Source organism: Oryctolagus cuniculus, chromosome 7, assembly GCF_051225735.1.
Source record: "Oryctolagus cuniculus isolate XC-2025 breed Fujian yellow rabbit chromosome 7, ASM5122573v1, whole genome shotgun sequence".
Taxonomy (NCBI): Eukaryota; Metazoa; Chordata; class Mammalia; order Lagomorpha; family Leporidae; genus Oryctolagus; species Oryctolagus cuniculus.
In genome coordinates, this window is record NC_142873.1 from 40,060,905 (window position 1) to 40,083,817 (window position 22,913).

The 22,913-nt window shown below is 37.1% G+C and overlaps 1 protein-coding gene and 1 non-coding gene across 2 annotated transcripts; one reads left to right on the forward strand and one right to left on the reverse strand.

Annotated features, from left to right (window-relative positions):
* Positions 1-8,606: 8,606 nt before the first annotated feature.
* LOC100348581 (casein kinase I) lies at positions 8,607-10,411 on the reverse strand. Its single transcript, XM_051858489.3, has one exon. The coding sequence runs from the start codon at positions 10,406-10,408 to the stop codon at positions 9,395-9,397; it is 1,014 nt and encodes a 337-aa protein (XP_051714449.1). The 5' UTR covers positions 10,409-10,411; the 3' UTR covers positions 8,607-9,394.
* Positions 10,412-17,001: 6,590 nt separating this feature from the next.
* On the forward strand, positions 17,002-17,105 carry LOC127493795 (U6 spliceosomal RNA). Its single transcript, XR_007924339.1, has one exon. It is a non-coding gene; the product is annotated as a U6 spliceosomal RNA (small nuclear RNA).
* Positions 17,106-22,913: the final 5,808 nt, after the last annotated feature.

Consider the following 22,913-nt stretch of genomic DNA (forward strand, 5'->3'; position numbering starts at 1 on the left):
TTGTCCAGAGACCCAGTTACTCCCTGTACCTTCTCATGTAACTACTGAGTCCCCACGGTCTCAGCACACTGGCTCCCACACTTGCTGAGTTCAGAGGTTTCTATTTGCCCTAACAGCCTTTCCAATCAACAGAGAAGCAGATATTCTTGAGATAGCTCTGCCTATGTGTTTTTGATACTGGGAGGCTGCAAGCACCTCACGATCCTACATGGTTGCCCAGCCACCTTCTATCTGTGCTTAAGATCAGTGGGTACTGTGGATTGTTCCCTCCACTAGAATCACTGTATCTCATGGGTACACAAGAGCCACTGGCCGGTTGTTGCTCCACACTGTTGCCAGTACTGCTGTGAAGGTGGAGTCCTGTCTCAGCCAGTTGCTGTGCGTGTACACAATGGCTTGCACAGCTACTGCCCAGGCCTGAAATGGTGCCCATCCTTTCTCAGCTGGGCAGTGGCTGCCTTTGTGGGGAAGCTGAAGTGAAACAAACATGCTCCCTCTGCTTCCATCAGGTCCATGGGCAACCACTATCCCCCAGGGCTCCAGTCCAGATGCATGCCACACTCTCACTCCAGTTATATTGCCACAGGTTGCTGTATTCTGATCTCACCTCTGTTTCTAAGCTGCTGCCTGCTGCAGCTCTCAACAGCTATGGTCATGTGCTGTACTTTTATTTGTGCTGCATGTCTGCACTCTCCACACAGGTCCACAGGGTTCCTCCTATCTCGTAGGATTTCTTTTTTTTTTTTACTTTTATTTAATGAATATAAATTTCCAAAGTACAGAATATGGATTACAATCGCTTCCCCCCCATAACGGGAAAATATTTGCAAACTATGCAACTGATAAAGGGTTGATAACCAGAATCTACAAAGAAATCAAGAAACTCCACAAGATCAAAACAAACAACCCACTTAAGAGATGGGCCAAGGACCTCAATAGACATTTTTCAAAAGAGGAAATCCAAATGGCCAACAGACACATGAAAAAATGTTCAAGATCACTAGCAATCAGGGAAATGCAAATCAAAACCACAATGAGGTTCCACATCACCCTAGTTAGAATGGCTCACATTCAGAAATCTACCAACAATAGATGCTGGAGAGGATGTGGGGAAAAAGGGACACTAACCCACTGTTGGTGGGAATGCAAACTGGTTAAGCCACTATGGAAGTCAGTCTGGAGATTCCTCAGAAACCTGAATATAACCCTACCATTCAACCCAGCCATCCCACTCCTTGGAATTTACTATCTCGTAGGATTTCCAGTGTTGCTTTCTCTTTAATTCTTCCCTGAAAGTGCACTTCCCACACCCCTTTCACTATTTATCTCAAGCCCAATGTATCACATCTCCCCCCTAAAATGCCACCTTGTGGTACTCCCACTTTATATAAGATATTTGAGCATCCACAGATTTTGATATCTGTAAGGGTCCTGGATTACAACTCCCTGTTGACATTATTGTTTTCAGTCAGGAGGGGATAATGACTATAACTTGATTGATTCTTTCATCATAATTTTTAATGGGAAAATATGTGAATCAATGGTTTTCAGATTTAGGACAGTATATATTGAAATACTGTGATTCTTGAGAGAACAAAAACACAAAGTTGTGCTATATGATTGTTCTTTTGCCTAAAGGAACTTTCCAAGATGAGGCATTGGGAAATGAAGTGTAAGCAGAACATAGAGTTTTGCTGAGCTAAGGAGAGAAAAAAATTTAAAGTTCAGAGACAGGGAAGTGGCTGGAAATCATGAAACAAGAGTGTGGGAAAAGAGAAAGATGCACAAAATAAGAGCTCCAAAGGTATGCATAAAAATCCCCTGAGTCTTTAATAGAATACTCAGCAATGTATACACTTGTTAAGATATGTTAAAGTCAGCAGAGAACAGTTATGGGGAGAATCAGGCTAAACAGACTCTGAGGCATATATTTGGCTAGGAGACACTAGAGTAGAGAAGCTTAACTGAGCATTCAGGGACCTCAACTGAGACCCCAGTAAGGCTGTATTTTAGGGACAGATTTATTTTAACCCTAAAGTAATGTTTAATGAAATGTGCCATATCAAACTTAGAAAAGAAAACCTAGTAGGATCAAGCTGATCCACAGTAACTCAGACACCTAACAGAACAAATTTCAATATTCTTTAATGGTAGAGAAGAAAAAAATCAAATCTCCACACATACCCAATATACACTGAAAATTGCTGAGTATTTGAAGAAGTAGAAAAATGTTATCTAAGCTAGAAGAAAAGTCAGTAAAAACAGAAATGAAAGAAATGATAGAGTTCACAGACAAGGATGTTAAAACAATAAAAACACTAAAAATATGTTCAAAGACTAAGAGAATGCATGTATTGATGAGGAGAGGAATAAAAGATGTAAAAAGGCATATATGAGAGTACTTCAAAAAGAATATGGAAAAGTGAAATTAATAATATTTATTTTTCTGTAAAACATTTAAAATCCATGCATAGTTTTTGCATGATGTGCATTTTCCATGAATTTTTCCCAAACAAACCTTTTATTTAAGGGCTACAAATTTCATAAGTAAAACTTTAAGAATGTAGTTATTCTTCCCACAATACTCACCTTCCCACCCATACTCATACTGCCAAAGGAGAACACTGACAGGCAGCTGAATCTGGGAATGCCTTGGCTTACCCTGAGAATGGAGTAGCGTTGCAAGGCTGAGTGGATCCCCTACTCCTTGTGTCTTTGGGAATACTGCATGTTATGACTGTGGCAATTATGTGACTGCATGATAGGGCATGGAGTGTAACTGGATCTCTGGGCAACCTCTGTGTCTAGCACAAGAGGCTCAGAGTTCCCTGAGTGTCTGGGGTGGGTCATTGCAGAGGATTGTGTATTCACACTGCATACTGCACAGATCCTTAGTGTAGTTAGTGCAAATGTGTGGTTGGGGTATGTAGCCACTGTGGACTTGCCCTGGACATTGATCACCTTGGCAGAAAGAAGGTGAAGCAGTGGTCACACTAGCCAACATGAGCATATCCTTCCCCCTGCTGACAATAGATCTACCATGCCCAAAGTGGATGGTACTCTGGACATTTCCATCACCCCTGAGCACTGAATGGAGCTCCTTGGCCCCACCACACATGCCTCTGAGTATCTGCTGAAGGAGCAGACACTTCACTAAGCCACATAAGCATATTTCATAGATACAAGCCATTAGAGGAGGAAACCAGTGTGTGGTTCAACAAATGCCATAAAATAAATATACAAAAATGAGAAACATGAACAAGGAAGACAATATGACTCCCCCAAAAGAATCCAACAACACTTCAATATTATAAAGTGGAGAAAAAGAGATTGATGAAATGCCTGAAAAAGAATTCAAAATAATGATGATAAAATTACTCAAAAACACAAAGAAGCAAAATAATGAGTTCAAAAAATGCATAGATGACATAGATGAAAAATTATCCCATAAGATAGAGATATTGAAGAAAAATCAAACTGAAATATTAGAAATGAAGAATTCAATATGTCAAAAAACACAGTGGAAAGCAGTAACAACAGATATGGTGAGGCAGAAGAAAGAATATCTGAGTTAGAAAACAAATATTTGGAAAGAAGAAGAAAAAAAAAGAAGGAGGAGGAAGAGGATGAGGAGGAGGAGGAAACTGGGAAAAACTGAAAATGGTGTTTGAGATTTAGGGGATACCAAAAATGACCTAACATAGGTGTCTTAGGAATTCTTGAAAGAGTTAAAATAGAGAATGGATTAGAAGACCTATTCAGTGAAATAATAGCAGAAAATTTACCTGATTTGGAGAATGAAAGGGACTTCCAAGTATAGGAATCACATATAACTCCTAATAGAGGTGAACAAAAAAGAGCTTCACTACAACAAATTATAGTCAAACTTTCAACAGTAAAACATAAAGAAAAGATTCTCAAATGTGCATGAGAGAAATGCCAGATTACTTTGATGATCTAAAATTAGATTGACAACTGATTTCTCATCAGAAATTTTGTAGGCTAAGGGAGGATGGAGAGACATAGTCTAAGTCCTAAAAAAAAAAAAATACAAAAAAACCTGTCAACTCGGAATAATGCACCTGCAAAGCTCATATTTATGAATAAAGGTAAAATAAAGACCTTCCAACAAACAGAAATTGAGTTTGTCATATCCATCTAGCCTTACAATTGATGCTTATGGATGTGCTATACACAAAACCACAAAAATAGTCATAATTATGAAAGAATATAAAAGCAGAAAATCTCCTACTAAAAGCACAAAGGAAATTCTAAGCAAACAATAGGAATATTTTTGAGAACACAGCAAGGCCAAGTCATAACTTATCAATAATAACCTTGAATGTAAATGGCCTCAACTCTCTAGTTGAAAGATACAGACTGGGCCAGTGCTGCGGCTCACTTGGCTAATCCTCTGCCTGCAGCGCCTGAACCCTGGGTTCTAGTCCCGGTTGGAGTGCCGGATTCTGTCCTGGTTGCTCCTCTTCCAGTCCAGCTCTCTGCTGTGGCCCGGGAAGGCAGTGGAGGATGGGCCAGGTGCTTGGGCCCTGCACCCGCATGGGAGACCAGGAGGAAGCACCTGGATCTTGGCTTCAGATCAGCGCAGTGCACTGGCCGTTTTGGGGGGTGAACCAACGAAAACCTTTCTCTCTATCTCTCTCTCTCACTGTCTAACTCTGCCTGTCAAAAAAATAAATAAATAAAAGAAAGATACTGAATAGATCGAATGGATTAAAAAACAAGACCCATCTATTTGCTGCCTACAAGAAACACATCTTACCAGCAAAGATACATACAGATTGAAAGTTAAAGGTGGGAAAAGGATATTCCTTGCTAATGGAAAACTAAAAAGAGCAGGAGTAGCCATCATCATATCAGACAAAATAGATTGTAACACAAAAAATTATTAAGAGACAAGAATGGCATTATGCAATGATAAAATGATACATCCAGTAGGAAGATGTGACAATAGTAAATTTATTTGGACTGAATTCCAGGGCATCTGGATACTTACGGCAAATGTTAATGGATCTAAAGGGAGACATAGACTCCAAAACAATAATAATGAGTGACTTCAAAACTTTCTACAGTGGGCAGATTAATCTAGACTAAAGGACCACAAAGAAACAACACAGCTAATCTACACTGTGAACCAAATGTACCTAATTGATATTCAAAGAACATTTCATCCCACAGATGCAGAATACATTCTTTTCATTAGTCCATGGAACTTAAAATCAGACATGAAAAAGGAAATGTTACAATGGACACCAAAGAAATAAAAGAATCATCAGGAGTTACTATAAACAGCTATATGACAACAAATTGGAAAATCTAGAAGAAATGGATAGATTTCTGGACACATAAAATCTACCAAAATTGAGTCCTCAAGACAGAGAAAAAAACCCAAGCAGAGCAATAACCAGGAGAGATTGAATCAGTAATAAAGACCTCCCTCTTCAACAAAGAAAAGCACAGGACTGGATGGCATTCACTGCCGAATTCTACCAAACTTTTAAAGAACTACTTCCAATTCTTCTAAAAATATTCAAAACAATTGAAAAAGAGGTAATCCTCCCAAACTCCTTTGATGAAGCCAAAATCACCTTAATTCCAAAACCAGAAGGATACAACAAAGAAAGAGAACTATAGAAAAATATCTCTCACAAACATAGATGCAAAAGTCTTTAACAAAATACTATCTAATTGAATCCAGTAACACATTAGAAAGATCATTAACAACACCAAGTGGGATTTATCCCTGGTATGCAGGGATGGTTCAACATTCAGAAATCAATAAATGTGATACAGCACATTAACAAACTGAAGAACAAAAACCATATGATTATCTCAATGGATACAGAGAAAGCATTTGATAAAATATGATGTTCTTTCATGATAAAACTTTAAGCAAATTGAATATAGAAGGTACATTCCTCAACACAATCAAGGCACTTTATAACAAACCTATAGCCAGCATCCTATTGAATGGGGAAAAGTTAGAAACATTCCTACTAAGATCCAGAACCAAACAAGGATGTTCACTTTCAACATTGCTACTCAATAAAGTCCAGGAAGTTTTAGCAAGAGCCATTAGGCAAGAAAAAAAAAAAGGATGCAAATTGGAAAGGAGGAAGTCAAAATACCCCTGTTTGTAGATGACATGATTCTATACATAGAACAACCAAATAAGATACTATTAGAACTCATAAGAGACTTTGGTAAACTTGCAGGATATAAAATCAACACACGAAATCAGTAGCCTTCATACATTTATATAGATAATGCCATAGCTGAGAAAGAAATTATAAAAACAGTATCCTCACAAAAATTTAAATTCCTTGGAGTAAATTTAACCAGGAAGTGAAAGATCTCTATGATGGAAATCATAAAATATTAAATAAATAAATATAAGAAGACACAAAAAATTGAAGAATATTCCATGTTTATAGATTGATAGAATTAATATAATCAAAATGTCCATACTATACAAAGCAATTTACAGATTCAGTACAATCCCAATCAAAATATCATCACAGTTTTCTCAGATCTAGTTTTGGTGATTATATATTTTAAAATTTACTGCAAAATTTATTTTACAATTTAATTTTATTATTCTTTATAGCTATTGCCTATATGCCCACTGAATTGCAGACTTTTTACTGTCTACTTGTTGAACTCTTTATTTAGCAGAGCATTAAGATTTTGACTATAATTGAAATTATAAATATGCTATCTCAAAATTTAATACAGATAAAAGAGAGGAAGTGGGAGGAATGGATGAAGGGAACTATCATTATATTATTAGAATTGTATCTATCAACCACATGAAATCTGTTTTTTGTTAATATCACATTAGAATTGTTGAGAGTTGTGCTGTAGTAATTATCATGCATTTGCTGTGATCCTGAGAATCTAATCAATAAATAAATTCTTTAAAAATAAAAAATTATAAATATTAGAAAACAAATCATTTGAGAATTTCTTTAAAACACATGTAATTGAGTCTAAAACGTAGAAATGAAATATAAGAAAAGAGTAGCATAGTGGTTAGGAGAGGGGAATGGAAACATACAATAATTACTGTTGTAATCTTACATTGTACATGAGATGGTGATGTTTTCTGAAAGTGTGCTCTGGCAATTTAAGGAGCATAATGTAAACCTCTGAGTAACTACTTAAAAGTAAAGCCAAGGAGGTTCGTGTTGTGACACAATGGGTTCAGTTACTGCTTATGATACCAGCATCCAAATGGGTGTGCCAATTTGAGTTCTAGCTAATCTGCTTTGATCCAGCTCTCTGCACCAGGGAAGGCAATGGAAGAATAAGGTCAGGAATCCTGGTTCCTGGCTTCAAGTCTGGCCTGGTCCTGGTTGTTGTGGTCATTTGGGGAGTAAACCAATGGATGGAAGGGTTCTCTCTTTTTCTATCTGCCTTATAAATAATAAACAAATAAATCTTTAATAAAGCAAAGCAAAAAAGTATAGTCATACCTTGGAATCCACAGGGGACTGGTTCTACAACCCCTGTGGATGTCAAAATCTACACTCAAATCCCTTATTTAAATTGGAAAGAATTTGCATATAGCCTTATAGAATCATCCTGGATACTTTAAATAATTTCCAGATTATTTATAAGATCTGATATGATGCAAAAGCAATGTAAATAGTTATTACACTATATTGTTTAGGAATAATGACAAGGAAAAAATTTCTGCACGTGTTCACTACAGATTGATTTTCTTTGAAAGGTAATTTTGATATGTGTTTGGTTGAATCTCCTGATGCAGAACTCACATAGACATGGAAGGCTGACTGTGTAGTTAACAAGCCAATACTGTTGATAAACTGGAATTATGAAATGTAATTAATGCAAATGATGCAAAGTAAGGGTAAAATGAGATAAAGAAAAGGTGGATTAATAGAACAAATAGTAAAATGATACATTTAAGCACAATTGTATTAATAATTAAATAAATAAATCAAATGCTGTGAACACTCCAATTAAAATGGAAATATAGTCAGACAGAAAAAAAATGATTTAAGTCTGTTTTCTACATGAAGCACACTTCAAATATAAAGAAAAATACCTATTATAAATGAATGGAATGTTATGTACAATACAAATGCTAAACATGAGCTCACTAGAGTGACTATATTAATATTAGGCCTTCTTAATTTCATTAAAGGAATACTCATATTAGTAAGCATAAGAGCAATGTTTCAAATTGATAAAGGGGGCCATTAATCAAGAAGACATATTATTAACTGTACACATCTAAAAACAGACTTTAAAACATGTGATAGAAACACAAAATTGAAAGACAAATTCATAATCATAGTCAGAGATCTCTTTCTAGTAGTGTAAGAAGTTTAGAGAAAATAAGTAAAAATATGGAAGACTTCAACTACAGATCTAAACAACTTAACCTAACTGGCACTAATAGAATATTAGAATATTTAACAACAGCAGAACCCTTGTTCTTTTCAAGTGCTCATAAAGCATTCACCAAGAAAGACAAAGGTTTGGATTTTAAGACATATTTCAATAAATTTATTTTTTTCAGATTTTACTTTTTAATGAACTTGTAAACAGAAAGAAAAGCTTACATTTCAAAATAAAAACAAATTCCCAGGCCACATAGATGTTTACAGTGATTACAGTTACCTAAGCAACATATATATTGTTGTAATAACTAAATTTGTAACGAATATTTTTTTTTAAAAGTACCAAGAACATTATAGAGTTAATGCAGAGTCCTAAAGATTATCTATTACTAAGTTTTCTTAACTCGTTGGTTTAGATGCTGTTATTTCTAGCACAGGTAAGCAGGTAAGAGTCTTTCTTATGTTCAAACACTGCAATCTGTGGTTGCTATCATATCAGCTGGCTTGCAAACGAGAAGCCAATCATTTTAGAACGTTTTAAGTGAACAACCTGCAAAACCCCCTGGTTGGGGGGACGCTAAGAATGTACAAATGTGAGAATTTACCACCATCACAACTGTGGCTGAAGACTGTTCATGGTGTTCTTCTGAAATGAGATTTCAAAGCAGTATAGTTCAAAATAAAGGATCTTAACAAAAAACTGACCTATGTACAACTTCCCCATTTTTAAGTGCCAACCATTTAGGGAACTCTTCCACTTGAAAAAATGCAACAGAAAACCAGACACCATGCTTCGCTATCTCAGTTAATATTCACATTTATGGCAGCTACAACTCAGGATACAACATCACCAATGCTGCCCCATGCCAATTTATAATGAATTTAAATTCTATACACCAAAAATGGTTGTCCACAACCACTGGCTATGAACTAAAATTTCTAGATTAGAGGAGAAACAAATACTGCTCTGATCATCTGCTATGTTTCTTCTGTACTGTAATTCACGTTTAGAAATCTTTCATGTTATTCTCAGTTTTGTCAGTTTGCTTGCCGGTAGGGGTCTGGACCTGCTGACCCTGCCCATTGAGAGATGTTGCCTGCTGGACTGCTTTCTGCTTTAACATTGTCCAATCAAATGTGTAGTCATATTGGTGGTTCAGGGTCCTGAAAAGGATGCGAAATAGCTGCCTTAGATACATGTAATCCGGGGCTTCCTCAAAGCCCAGCCTACAACAGTAGTTTAAGTACATGGCAAACTCCGCAGGAAACCCCTTACATAAAACTTCCACAGGAGTGGACATCTTCTTTTCACTAATCTTTTCATATTTTTGTTTCTTTGTTGCAGCTTTTAGTCCTTGCCATGGCAGACTGGTTCTATTAAAATACATCAAAACGTATCCCAAGGACTCCATGTCATCTCGACGACTCTGCTCAATACCGAGATGTGCATTGATGCTAGCATACCGTGCAGTGCCAGTGAGGTTTTTGTCTTCTCTGTAAGGTATATGTTGCCTGGTCCTGTTGTCTCTATACTTTTTGGCCAAGCCAAAATCAACAAGGAATAACTTATTACAGTGACGCCCAATACCCATGAGGAAGTTGTCTGGCTTAACATCTCTATGTATAAAATTCTTCGTATGCACATATTCAATTCTACTGATCATCTGGTCAGCCAACATGAGGACCGTTTTCATCGTGAACCTTCTTGAACAGAAATTGAAGAGGTCTTCGAGGCTGGGCCCCAGAAGATCCATGACTAGCACGTTACAGTCTTTCTCCTGTCCATACCACCGGACGTGTGGGATGCCGACCCCACCTTGGAGAATCTTATACAGTTTGCTCTCGTACAGCAACTGGGGGTGCCGGGCCTTCTGCGATTCCAGCTTCACGGCCACTTCCTCGCCGTTGGCGATGTTAATCGCCAGATAAATGTCCCCGAAGGAGCCAGACCCGATCTTCCGGACCAGTTTGTACTTCCCGCCAACAATGAATTCGGCCTGGGAGCCGCCGCTGCTCGCCATCCTGAGGACAGAGGCTGCGGCAAAGGCCACACACGGCTCTTCAGGGACGTTTGCGGCCTCTGAGGCTCCTCGACCGCGCGAGCGGGCGGAGCGGGCGGCGGCGGCCGGCGGAGGCTTTCCCGCGCGACCGGACGGATCACCGCCGCGCAGTCGGGTTTGTTTTTGTCAGGCCGCCGATGGTGAGGGCAGCTTTCGCGGTTACTACACTGGGCCCTTGTTTCCGGGCTGCTGTCGCCTTCTCTGCTTTCGCGGCGACGTCGCGGCCTGGAGAAGGGCCTCAGAGAGTCAGGGTGGCAGTGTCGCTGGCTCCGCGCGAGGCGACCCGCGTTTCTCCGCCGACGCCGCCATCTTGTTACTCCGGCTCCGGCCAACAGGAAATGGCTGGATTTCAAAAATTTAACGGTTAAAGTAGTACCGACCATCTTCTAAAGTTATGATGAGGGAATTAAATTGTAAACGGACAAAAGAAATACATATAAAGAATCCACACATATTTGCGAATTAATGCACTTTTAGATACAAGTGGAAGAGGAAGTTAAAACGATCATCTGCATAGTTTGAATTGATTGAAAACACAAGCTGTAAAACCTGTGTGAGAGTTAAAGTGGTTCTTAGAATTTTGTAGCTTTGATTGTGTATAGTGGTGAAGAAAACAGGTCCAAATTCAGTGATCTTAGCTGCTACTTTAAGAGGCTAATGGGAAGAGGAAACTAAAACCAAATTGTTTGTAAGAAAATAAATAATGAGAGTTCAAATCAAACAAAACTGAAGTCTGTGAAACCAAAAAATATAGAAATAAATTGTGCTGTCACAAACTTCCAGAGTAGAGAGAAGGTGAGAATAATTTCCACTTCGTTTTATGAGGTCAGCTTGGCTCTAACCAAAATTCTATACATATACTATAAAAAAAGGAAACTAAAATATTTCTTATAAACACTGATACAAAACTCTTTAACCAAATGCTAGTAATAAAATCTAACAATATACAAAATGAATCAAAGTATAAACAAGTAAGGTCTCTATCAGTAATAAAAGTTTGATTTCAATTTAATGAAATTTGTCATATAAATAGTAAAGAAGAAAAGTCACAATTACCAATTCAAAACTGATTAAAAAATTGACCAAAGTTTAGTCCTCATTCATGAAAAAACTCTTGGCAGCCTAGCAACAGAACGAAATATTTTCAACTTCAGCTATAGTCATAATTAAGAGTGAAAGATTAAACGTTTTGTTTCTCCATAAGAGTAATGCAAGGGTACATTTTTTGTTGCATTCATTTAATATTGTCCTGATGTTTGGCGCAACAAAGCAAGAAAAAGTAAGTAAAGACATTGAAATAGTACAAGAATAATTTTAAGATGTTTTTATTGATGAATGACTTGTGTATGTAGGTAGAAAGCCTATGGAGTTGAAGCAAATATACTAGAATTTATAAATAAATTTGGCAAGTTTTCAGAATACCAGATGAATACATCCAATTTGTACAAGTGAATTATATGTCTAAATATCAGCAACAAACAGAAAATGGAAACAATTTAAAATATCATCAAATTTTATTGGATATAGTATGGTAAATGATAGTCTTTACAAATACACGAAAACCTCTGTGCTGAAAACAGTTATATATTGCTGAGAGAAATGGGAGAAGATATGAATAAATGGAGATATATATTATTCACATAGACTGGAAGACTATTTTAAGATGCAAATTCTCTTAAGTTAGTGTATAAATTCAAACAACCTCAATCAGGATTCTAGTATGCTTTTAAAATTAAAAATTGAAAAATCAATTTAAAATGTACGTGGAAATGCAAAAGACTAGAACAATCATAACAATTTTTTCAAAGGAAAAGAGTAGAATATGAACCACAAATGTACATTAATCTAGACAATATGGCTATATTACATTTAAATAAATATAATACAATGAAATTGTAGAAAGACATGTATATATAGCAAACTTTTTCAATAGGCTGAAACTATTTAAGTATGAAAATTATTACTTTTAAACATTTTAAATTAAATTGACTTTTTATTGTTGAATTGTAAGAATCCTTCATATATTTTAGATAATAGGCATTTATGGACTATACTATTTGAAAATATTTGTTTCTAATTACTTAGGTTTCAGTTCATTTTCCTGATAGCAGCCTCTTAAGCATGAACGTTTTTAACTTTCATGAACGCAGATTTATTTTTTCCCTTTAGTTGTTTGTGCTTTTAGTGCAATATCTCAGACATCATTACACAATCCAAGGTTACAGAGATTTTAAAAATTATTTATTTATGAGAAAGGGAGTGTGCTATCATCTTCCAGTTCATGCCCCAAATGTCCTCAAGGGCAAGTCTTAGGTTAGTCCAAAACTAGGAACTAGGAACTCAATCCAAGTCTCCCATGTGGATGTCAGAAACCCAATTACTTAAGCAGTCACCCCCCCCCCCCCCCCCGAGTCCACATTGTCAGGAAGTTAGAATCAAAAGTGGGAGGCAGGTATCAAACCCAGCCACTCCAATATGGGATGCAGGCATTCTAAGAAAAGTCTTAACTCTTTGACCAAATTCTTGCCTCCAGAGATACCAAAAGTCTTTTTAACAAACACACAAAAAAATGGTTTATATTTATGGGTCCCAAAAGATGTTTCAATACATGTATACATTGTGTAATGTCCAGTCAGGATACATATATCTCTCTCCTTAAACATTTGTCATTTCTTTGTGGTGAAACATTCAAAATTCTTTTTATAGCCCTAATTTATACTCCTATGGAACTGTGGTCTTTCTACTTTTTTGCTTGTTGAATATTATGATTAGTGGCAAATTAAGCCTGTGAATATAGAGTGGATTAAAATTATGGCTTTGCAAAAACTGATAAAGAGAGGGGAGGTAGGTAGAGATGGGGGGAGCAGAGGAGTGAGGGAAGAGTGGTTGTCTTCTTGGAATTGTATCTATGGAATGCATAAAATCTGTTCTCTTTATATTAATAAAAAGTTTTTAAAATAGAGAAATATGGCCGGCACCGTGGCTCACTAGGCTAATCCTCCGCCTAGCGGCGCCGGCACAGTGGGTTCTAGTCCCGGTTGGGGCGCTGGATTGTGTCCCGGTTGCCCCTCTTCCAGGCCAGCTCTCTGCTGTGGCCAGGGAGTGCAGTAGAGGATGGCCCAGGTGCTTGGGCCCTGCACCCCATGGGAGACCAGGAAAAGCACCTGGCTCCTGGCTCCTGCCATCGGATCAGCACGGTGCGCCGGCCGCAGCGCGCCGGCCGCGGCGGCCATTGGAGGGTGAACCAACGGCCAAGGAAGACCTTTCTCTCTGTCTCTCTCTCTCACTGTCCACTCTGCCTGTCAAAAAAAAATAGAGAAATATACAGTGCTTTAAATTATTTATAGTAATCTTCCATGCAAAAGAGCTTCAGAGCTACATAGTTCAATCTTACTATAGCAGTATTAATTAATAAACTTTTCCCCACCCCTTTCTTTATGCTTCCTTCCCCAGCCTCTGGTAACCATAATTATACTTTTAATTTCTCTGTTGAGTGTTAGCATGTAATACTTGTCTTTCTGTATTTGGCTTATTTCACTTAACATAATGACCTCCAGTCTATCCATGTTGCTGCAAATGAGAGATTTCATTTTTTTTTCATTCTTTATAGTTGAATAATATTCCTTTGTGTATATTTACCATATTTTCTTTCTCTGTTCTTTGGTGGATGGACATTCTCCTTTTGATAAATGTCTGTTTAGATCTCGTGCCCAGTTTTTAACTGAATTATTTTTTTCTATTGAGTTAGTTGAGTTCCTTATATATTCTGGTTATTAACCTTTTGTCATATATATAACTTGCAAATATTTTCTCTCACTGAATAGGTTGGTTTTTCACTCTGTTGAATGGTTCTTTTGCTGTGCAGAGCTCATTTGTTTGATGAAATCCCATTTGTTCAACTTTGCTTTTGCTTATTAGGTCACAGATATTTTCTTCCAAAATTTTATACTTTTAGCTCTGACACTTATTTTCTTTATCCATTTTGATTTAATTTTTATTTATGATATGAACTAGGGGCTCAAACTTCTTCTTTGCATGTGAATGTCTATTGTCCTAGCACCATTTGATTAGCAAATTTCTTTCTTCATTAAATTGTCTTGGTACTGTTGTTGGAAATCAGTTGCTCAAAAGATGCATGATTTATATCTGAACCCTCAATTTTTTATTCCATTTATCTAGATACCTATTTATGTCATTAACACACTATCTTGCTTATCATAGCTTTGAAGTAAGTTGCTGAAATGGGCAAATGTGTCTTCTAAATTTATTTATTTATTTGTTTATTTTTTGTTTTACAGGTAGAGTTATAGACAGTGAGAGACAGAGAGACAGAGAGACAGAGAGAAAGGTCTTCCTTCTGTTGGTTCACTCCCCAAATGGCTGCTCTGGCCGGCGCTGCACCGATCCAAAGCCAGGAGCCAGGTGCTGGTCTCCCATGCGGGTGCAGGGGTCCAAGCACTTGGGACATCCTCCATTGCCCTCCTGGGCCGAAGCAAAGAGCTGGATTGGAAGAGGAGCAACCAGGACTAGAACCAGCGCCCATATGGGATGCCAATGCTGTAGGAGGAGGATTAACCAAGTGAGCCATGGCGCTGGCCCTCTAAATTTATTTTGAAAAATATTTTTTGGCTATTTATTAGTCTTTTAAAAAAGCATACAAATTTTAGAGTTAAAACCAACCGAAATTATAAACAGATCAATGACTGAAGAGACATAACATTCTTAAATAGCTATCAAAATAACACTAGAGTTTCAAAGTAAATGAAAGGGAAATTGACAAAAATAAGAGGAGAAACAGACAATTCCAAATGATATTGTGCATTGGATACTTCACTATTTGTTTCTCAAATATTGATGTAAGAAGTAGACATAAAATCAGTAAAATGGCCGGTGCAGCAGCTCAATAGGCTAATCCTCCGTCTACAGCGCTGGCACCCTGGGTTCTAGTCCTGGTCGAGGCACGAGATTCTGTCCCAGTTGCCCCTCTTCCAGGCCAGCTCTCTGCTGTGGCCTGGGAAGGCAGTGGAGGATGCAGATCCTTGGGCCCTGCACCCACATGGGAGACCAGGAGAAGCACCTGGCTCCTGGTTTCAGATCAGCGGTGTGCTGGCTGCAGTGCCGGCCACAGCGGTCATTGGAGGGTGAACCAAAAGCAAAGGAAGACCTTTCTCTCTGTCTCTCTCACTCTCACTGTCCACTCTGCCTGTCGAAAAAAAAATCAGTAAAATATAGGAGAAATTGGGGAGTGAACCGGCGGAAGGAGGACCTTTCTCTGTCTCTCTCACTGTCTATAATTCTGTCAAATAAAAAAAAAAAAGGAGAAAAAGGAAATATGTACCTAAAAGAAAAATGCATTGAAGAATACAAAAAGATCTGCAGTTTCAATGAGCTTCATTTCATTGCCATTTATAATTGTCATTTAAAAATGTAGGAATACACGTTCCAGTGTCATCGAACTTTCACCAGGATATTCCATTTTCTGGAGTATAAAACAACAATAAATGCATTCAAAAGGACTAAAGTGGCACAGAGTATTTTCTATTGCAATAATGGAATTAAATAAGAAACCAATAACTGATAAGAAGAAAACACATGAATGTTTGAAAACTAAACACCAAAGTTCTAAATAACCTATGGGTTAAAAAAGAAATCACAAGGCATATTGGAATATTTTGAATTGAATGAAATAAAAGCATAGATTGTCAAAATTTATGTGACACAGCTACTGCAGAGCTTGGAGAAAAATCATAGCATTTTATATAAAACTAGAAGGTAGTATGATATCAATGATCTCTTTTTCCATTTTATGTTTTGATTTTTAAGCATTTTATTTAAGATACATAAGTCATGTATTTCATGAACATTTAGGAACCTAGTGTTACTTGCCACCCTACCCTTCCTCCTGCCCATGGTGCAACCCTTCTTTTACCTCCCTTTCCTATTCCCATTCTTAATTTTTACAAAGATCTCTATTCAGTTTACTTTATACTTATAAGGTTACCCTATGCTAAGTAAAGAGTTCAACAAATAGAATGAAGAAAAAAAAAGTGTTCCTCAACAGTAGAGACAAAGGCTTTAAATAATCATCAAGTATCAAAATGTCCATGTTTTCCAATACATTACATTTTCACTTTAAGAAACTAGGATAAGAAGAGCAATTACACATATATAAGCAGATGTATTCAAATTGTTGAATGTGTCAACAAGTCATTGCATTTTATTGCTGAGTAATATTCCATAGTATAGAGATAGATAGGGGGATAGATAGATAGATAGATAGATAGAAAATAGATAGACTATTTTAATTGGATTGTTTTCCTACTATTGTAATTTGAGAGCTTTAAAATTTTTCTTAGGATTCTACTGTAATTAATCTCCAAAGTTTTACAAAAATTATAGTTTCTCATGTCAGTAATGGAAGAAAATCTGTAATGCGAGGAAGTAGTAATCTTAAATAAGAACCACAATTAGAATATTGGTGATTGTTTTATTTTTTAAATGTCAAACTGTTAATTAGAAAAGAAATGAAAAAAAAAGAAAAGAAATGAAATATGGTGCTTACTTCTACAGCACATATACTAAAATTGGAATGACACAGAGATTAGCATGGCCCCTATGTAAGAATGGCATGCAAATTCGCGAAGTATTCCATATTTTTTTCAACTTTTATTTAATAAATATAAATTTCCAAAGTACAACTTTTGAATTATATCAGCTTTTCCCCCCATAACCTCCCTCCCATGTGCAACCATCCCATCTCCCACTCCCTCTCCTATCCCATTCTTCATCATGATTCATTTTCAATTATCTTTATATACAGAAGATCAACTTAGTATATACTAAGTAAAGATTTCAACAGACTGCATCCACAAAGACGCACAGTATAGAGTACTGTTTGAATGGTAGTTTTACCATTAATTCTCAGAGTACACATTAATTCTCATAGTACACATTCAACAATTTGAATACATCTGCTTATATATGTGTAATTGTTCTTCTTACCCTAGTTTCTTAACGTGAAAATGTAATGTATTGGAAAAAATGGACATTTTGATACTTGATTATTTACAGCCTTTGTCTCTACTGTTAAGGAACATTAAGGCCAGAGGTCCTACATGGGGAACAAGTGCACAGTGACTCCCATTGTTGATTTAACAATTGACACTCTTATTTATGATGTCAGTAATCACTCGAGGCTCTTGTCATGAGCTGCCAAGGCTATAGAAGCCTCTTGAGTTCACCAACTCCGATCTTATTTAGACAAAGCCATATTCAAAGTGGAAGTTCTCTCCTCCCTTCAGAGAAAGGTACTACCTTCTTTAATGGGCCCTTCTTTCTGCTAGGATCTCACAGAGATCTTTCATTTAGGTAATTTTTTTTGAAAGTCCATATTTTTTAAAGTGAAATGTGGATGCAATTACAAAATATCTATTTTGGGGCCTGCGCTGTGGCACAGCAGGTTAAAGCCCTGGCCTGAATCACCAGCATCTCACATGGGCGTTGGTTCAAGCCCCGGCTGCTCCACTTCCGATCCAGCTCTCTGCTATGGAATGGGAAAACAGTGGAAGATGGCCCAAGTCCTTGGGCCCCTGTACCCACATTGGAGACCCGAAAGAAGCTCCGGACTCTTGGCTTTGGATCACCACAGCTCCGACTGTTGCAGCCAATTGGGGAGTGAACCAGCGGATGGAAGACCTCTCTCTCTGTCTCTATCTCTCTCTGTAACTCTTTCAAATAAATAAAATAAATCTTATTAAAATATTTCTTTAGGAAATTCATTGAGCATTTACTACATACAAATTTGTGCTAGCTACTACTAAGCTTTCATTGATTTATTAATAGCAGAAAAGACAGCAGAAAAGAACTTGATAAAATTATTCAAGTAAAGATTATGGAGAACAGTATTTTCAGAATCAGCAGTTAACTGAGTGTATTTTTTTTTACCTGACCTGATACTGATTCCATAGCTTTGCTTATGAAATATCAGCAGTTTCCATATCCTCTTCACTCTGTACCTTGTGAAGCGGGCACTATTTGTGATATTGTCTGCCCTTAGCTCTAGGATTTGAGCAGCAGAAGGGAAGTATTTTTCTGTAGAGAAGACTAGGTCAGAGAGGGAAGGTTAATGCACTGGGCTTTGAGTTCTTAGTGGAAAGGTCCCTCAGGTCTCAATTAAATAGGGGGTGATATCTGCTGGAAGTGAAGGTGTTGAATGAGGTTCAGGCTGAAGCAGGAGATTGGGAAAAGCCCCACAGGTGGTGTAACTGGGGTGGGAGTTACATAAGAAATGAATCGCAGGATGACATCCAACATATTGAGGACAGGACCCCTGTCTCCCCTGGGATCAGAGACAGGGAAAAAAAGATCAGTTACACCTGGAACATACAGTGAGTATGAAATTCTCAGCATCACAGTTCACATGTGAATGAATCAGAGTTCATGGCCAATAATAATACAACAAGCATGTCAGAGTGGAAAGTTTCTGAATTAGATGTTTTAACTCTTAACAGAAGAGGTAGAGGTTCCTGTATGTCTATAGAAAGAGTATAATGAAGAAAGGATTCAGTGCAATGAAGCTCATGGCAGGAATTTGAAAAGAGAATTTTTAGTTAACTGATAATGACTGAGAAGTTATACTTTTATGAAGACCAGAGATTATATTGTGAATTTCTTCATATCCACTGCTGCACCTGGCAGTGCTTAGCTACATAGTAAGTACTCAAAAAACATTGGGAAGGGGAAGGGAGGTAAGGAGGGAGAAAGAAAGGGAGAGGAGGACTTTGGGGAGTGTTCTTCTGGGGAAGCACTATTGTTCTAAGAAGGATGAGAGAAATAAATGTGCATTCCCTAAGGATCTGTTTAACAGCTCACAGGACAGAGTTTGGGAGACCTGCCCATGGCTAAAGAGAACTTGGAACTGACAATGGGAAGGTCTAGCAGAGCTATCCTTTGAAAGTGAAACAAGGACCTTTAAACGTAGGTTCCGGGTGCACTGAGCTGTTGGCATATCTATCTTTGCTCTGCTCTGGCTGTCCCCTGGCCTGAGTGCTTTCAAATGATTCTGAGTCTTCTCATTACTGGAATCCAGGCCACAAAGGTTGGGATGCAGACAGTAATGGTATTTTTAAATAATTAACTACCATTGATTTCTCAGCCAAGGGTCATTCTCTTCATACCTTTCCGAAGCTCAGACTCTTTGCACCTGTGTACAGAAGTGAAAAATCATTCTCAAATTATTCATACTCTGTAGTTCCCTCCATCTCCAACTCAATGGTTGTAAAACCTGAGCTCTGGGATGAATCTGCCATTAAATAGCGTTGAGCACTTCATGAAGTGCTGTGGCACCTGTGTCACTCTGCTGTTGGCCTTGAGCTTTGTTCTGACAGGAGAGCTAGTGCTGTGGGCTGGAGGACATATGTTCAGGGGAAGAAAGAAATAGCTAATGAAAGTGTTTGATCTACATTTTTGTTACTGAAATTTTATTAGGAAAAAACTTCTCTGCTGTTCTCTTTCTTGTTCATATATAACAAGGGGTTCCTGTTTCCTTGAGAATCTACAAACTTGGTTCTATGGCTGGAGAAACTTTGGCAGACATGTATTCATTGTGATGGTGCACTCACTGACTACCTTATTTAACTGCAGCCTCTTTGTTCTGGTACTTGGTACAAGGACAGTGAATAGTTCTTGTTAGGCTGAGAATTGGAGAGTACAGTTTGTGTAATGAGGTTACAATATTGCTTCCAAGCACTGAAGACTTTGGCTACTGGGTGCTGATCAATGTTAGCCTTAGGAGTCCTCTAGGACATTGCTGGGCTTTGGGTCAGAGGCAAGGTCTACACAGGGACATTTTGTGGGGCCTCATCCCAAGACCATCTTGTGGCAAGCAGAGGATTCCTGTGGTAAAGGGAATTACCAAATTGCAGAAGTAATTTGTCTTAGATTCTTGTGTATATATGAGATACATTTCTCATGCTGCTATTCTGGAGCAGTAAAAAAGAGTTCACCTCTGAACTCTGGAGTGGAATGGTTATGTCACCAAGCTGCATCCAAAGAATTGGGAAATAAATGGGAATGGCGTTTGAATGGCATCACTGTTAGAATCTCTCCCTTTTGCTTCTGCTACTTTTGCTTTCCTTAGTTTCAAGTTGCCTGTTAAACTGTTCATTTTAAATGCCTCGTTGAGCTTGTGAAATGATTTTTTTCTAAACAGAGGGCTTTCATGTGTAGTTATTAAGCTCTTCATCAATCAGCAACTTACTACTTTGAGCAGAGAGAATTAAGGAGTAAACCAGAATATACTTCAAGCAGCCATAATGATGTCACAAAATAAATCTATACTCTACAATATATTTGCAGTATTCTCTTCTGGGATTAGTTTTCTGAGAGTTTAATCATAAATAGATGCTGTATTTTATGAAAGGATTTCGCCTGCAAAGTCTATTGAGATGATGATATGGTTCTCTCCTTTTTTCTGTAATTGTGGTAAATTGAATTGATTGATTATGAAGTGTTTAACCCCAATTGTATTTCTGGAATAAATCCAACAGAATTTTGAAGCACTTTCAGGTGTAAATATTTCTGCCATCCTTGTCATATTTTGCTCTCAGTTATGTTCTTGTCAAATAAATTGAAAAAATTTCTCTCACTTTCATTCCCTGCGGCAATTTTTGCAAGATTGGTGTTTAACAGTGATCATGTGGGCCAAGGGTTTTCTTTGTAGAAAGATCTTAAAATAGAGCAGACTTCCCTTATCCACAGGAGTTGCATTACAAGACTCCAGTGGATGCCTGAAACTGCAGATAGTAATATATCCTATGCTTTTTCTTGTACATACATGCTTATGAGAAAGTATTACATAAATTAGGCACAATGAAAGAGTCACAAAATAATCATAAAATAGGACATTTATAAAATATATTGTAATATAAATATTATAATAAAACATATTAAAATGCCCCCCCCTTCTCTCTCTCTCAATATCTCATTGCCCTTTCACCTTTTTAAAGAAAGCACTTTATGGCTTCTCTTTGATGTAATTCAATTACCAGCATCATTACTCCTAAACTTTGGGGCCATTATAAGGTAAAATAAGAGTTACACGAACAGGGGCTGGGGTTGTTGTGTAGTGGTTTAAGCTGCCCCTTTGTGATGCTGTTATCTCATACTGGACTGCTGGTTTGAGTCCTGGATACTCTACTTCTGATGCAACTTCTTGCTAAGGAAGGCAGCAGATGATGCCCAAGAATGGTGTGCAATTTAAAGCCTATGAATTATTCATTTCTGAAATTTCCCATTTGATATGTTTGCACTGCAGTTGAGCAAGGGGATGAAACCATGGAAAGTGAAACCAAGGGTAAGGGGATTCTACTCTGTGTATTCAATGTCTTTAATATAAGATTATCTAAATTTTCTGTGTTATGGAGGTAAGATTTTCTAGGGGATAAAATTGTCTACAATATCTTATGATAATTCATTTATCTGTGGAATCACAATTTTTTTTTGTGCTTACTTTATTTCTTGGTCTAAAGATTTATCAACTTTATCAGATTTTCTGAAAGACGCCCTTTCAGTTTGTTGGTTCTATTTTATATTTGTTTTCTATTTGATCAATTTTTGTCTTTCTTTTTATTATTTAGTTTTCTTAAGGTTAAATTGCTGTTAATTTTTAACTTCTTGAGTTATGGCTCCTTTCTTGAATCCAAATTAGAGATTTTTAAAAATTACTGATTTCAGTTTTCTTTTATGACATATGCATTTAAGGCTGTATACTTGCCCATAATCAGAGTTGTGATTAAATCTGACAGGTTTTATATGTCTAATAGTTATTATCATTCATATAAGTTGGTTTATAATGTTTATTGAGATTTATTTTTCATTCTTTGGTTAAGAAATACATCTTTTGATTATAAAACATATTGCAGTTTCTAGCTTAATTCCTTTATAAATCAAAGATACATTATACAACTTTAATTCTTAGGAAGTTTTTGATATTTGTTTTATATAAACTCTACCATATGGTCAATTTTGAAATATGTCTGTGTGCTTCTGTAGTTTTTGTGAGTTTGGGATATCTACTTGTGTATATTCATAAATTCCTGAAGTTTGTTAACAGATTACTTAAATTTTCTATATCCATATTGACTTTTTCATTGTCTATCTGTTTTATCAACTTCTGAAAGAAATGTGTCAAGATCTTCCATTATAATTTGGTGCTGCAGGGTTTTCATGAAACAGCAAAGAGAACCACTGTACCTGAAGGGCAAAACTGACAGATAATGGACATCTTTAGGTTAATAACCTACGTGGGAAGATGACGCAATTACTGGACAAGGAATTATGTACATTGCTACATAACTGATGAATATAAATACATGTCTGGGAAACCGGTAAACCTGAGGGGAAAGAAAGATAATCTTAACTAGAGTTTTACATGATTTCCCAAAGTTCTATGAGATGAGGGCTTGGA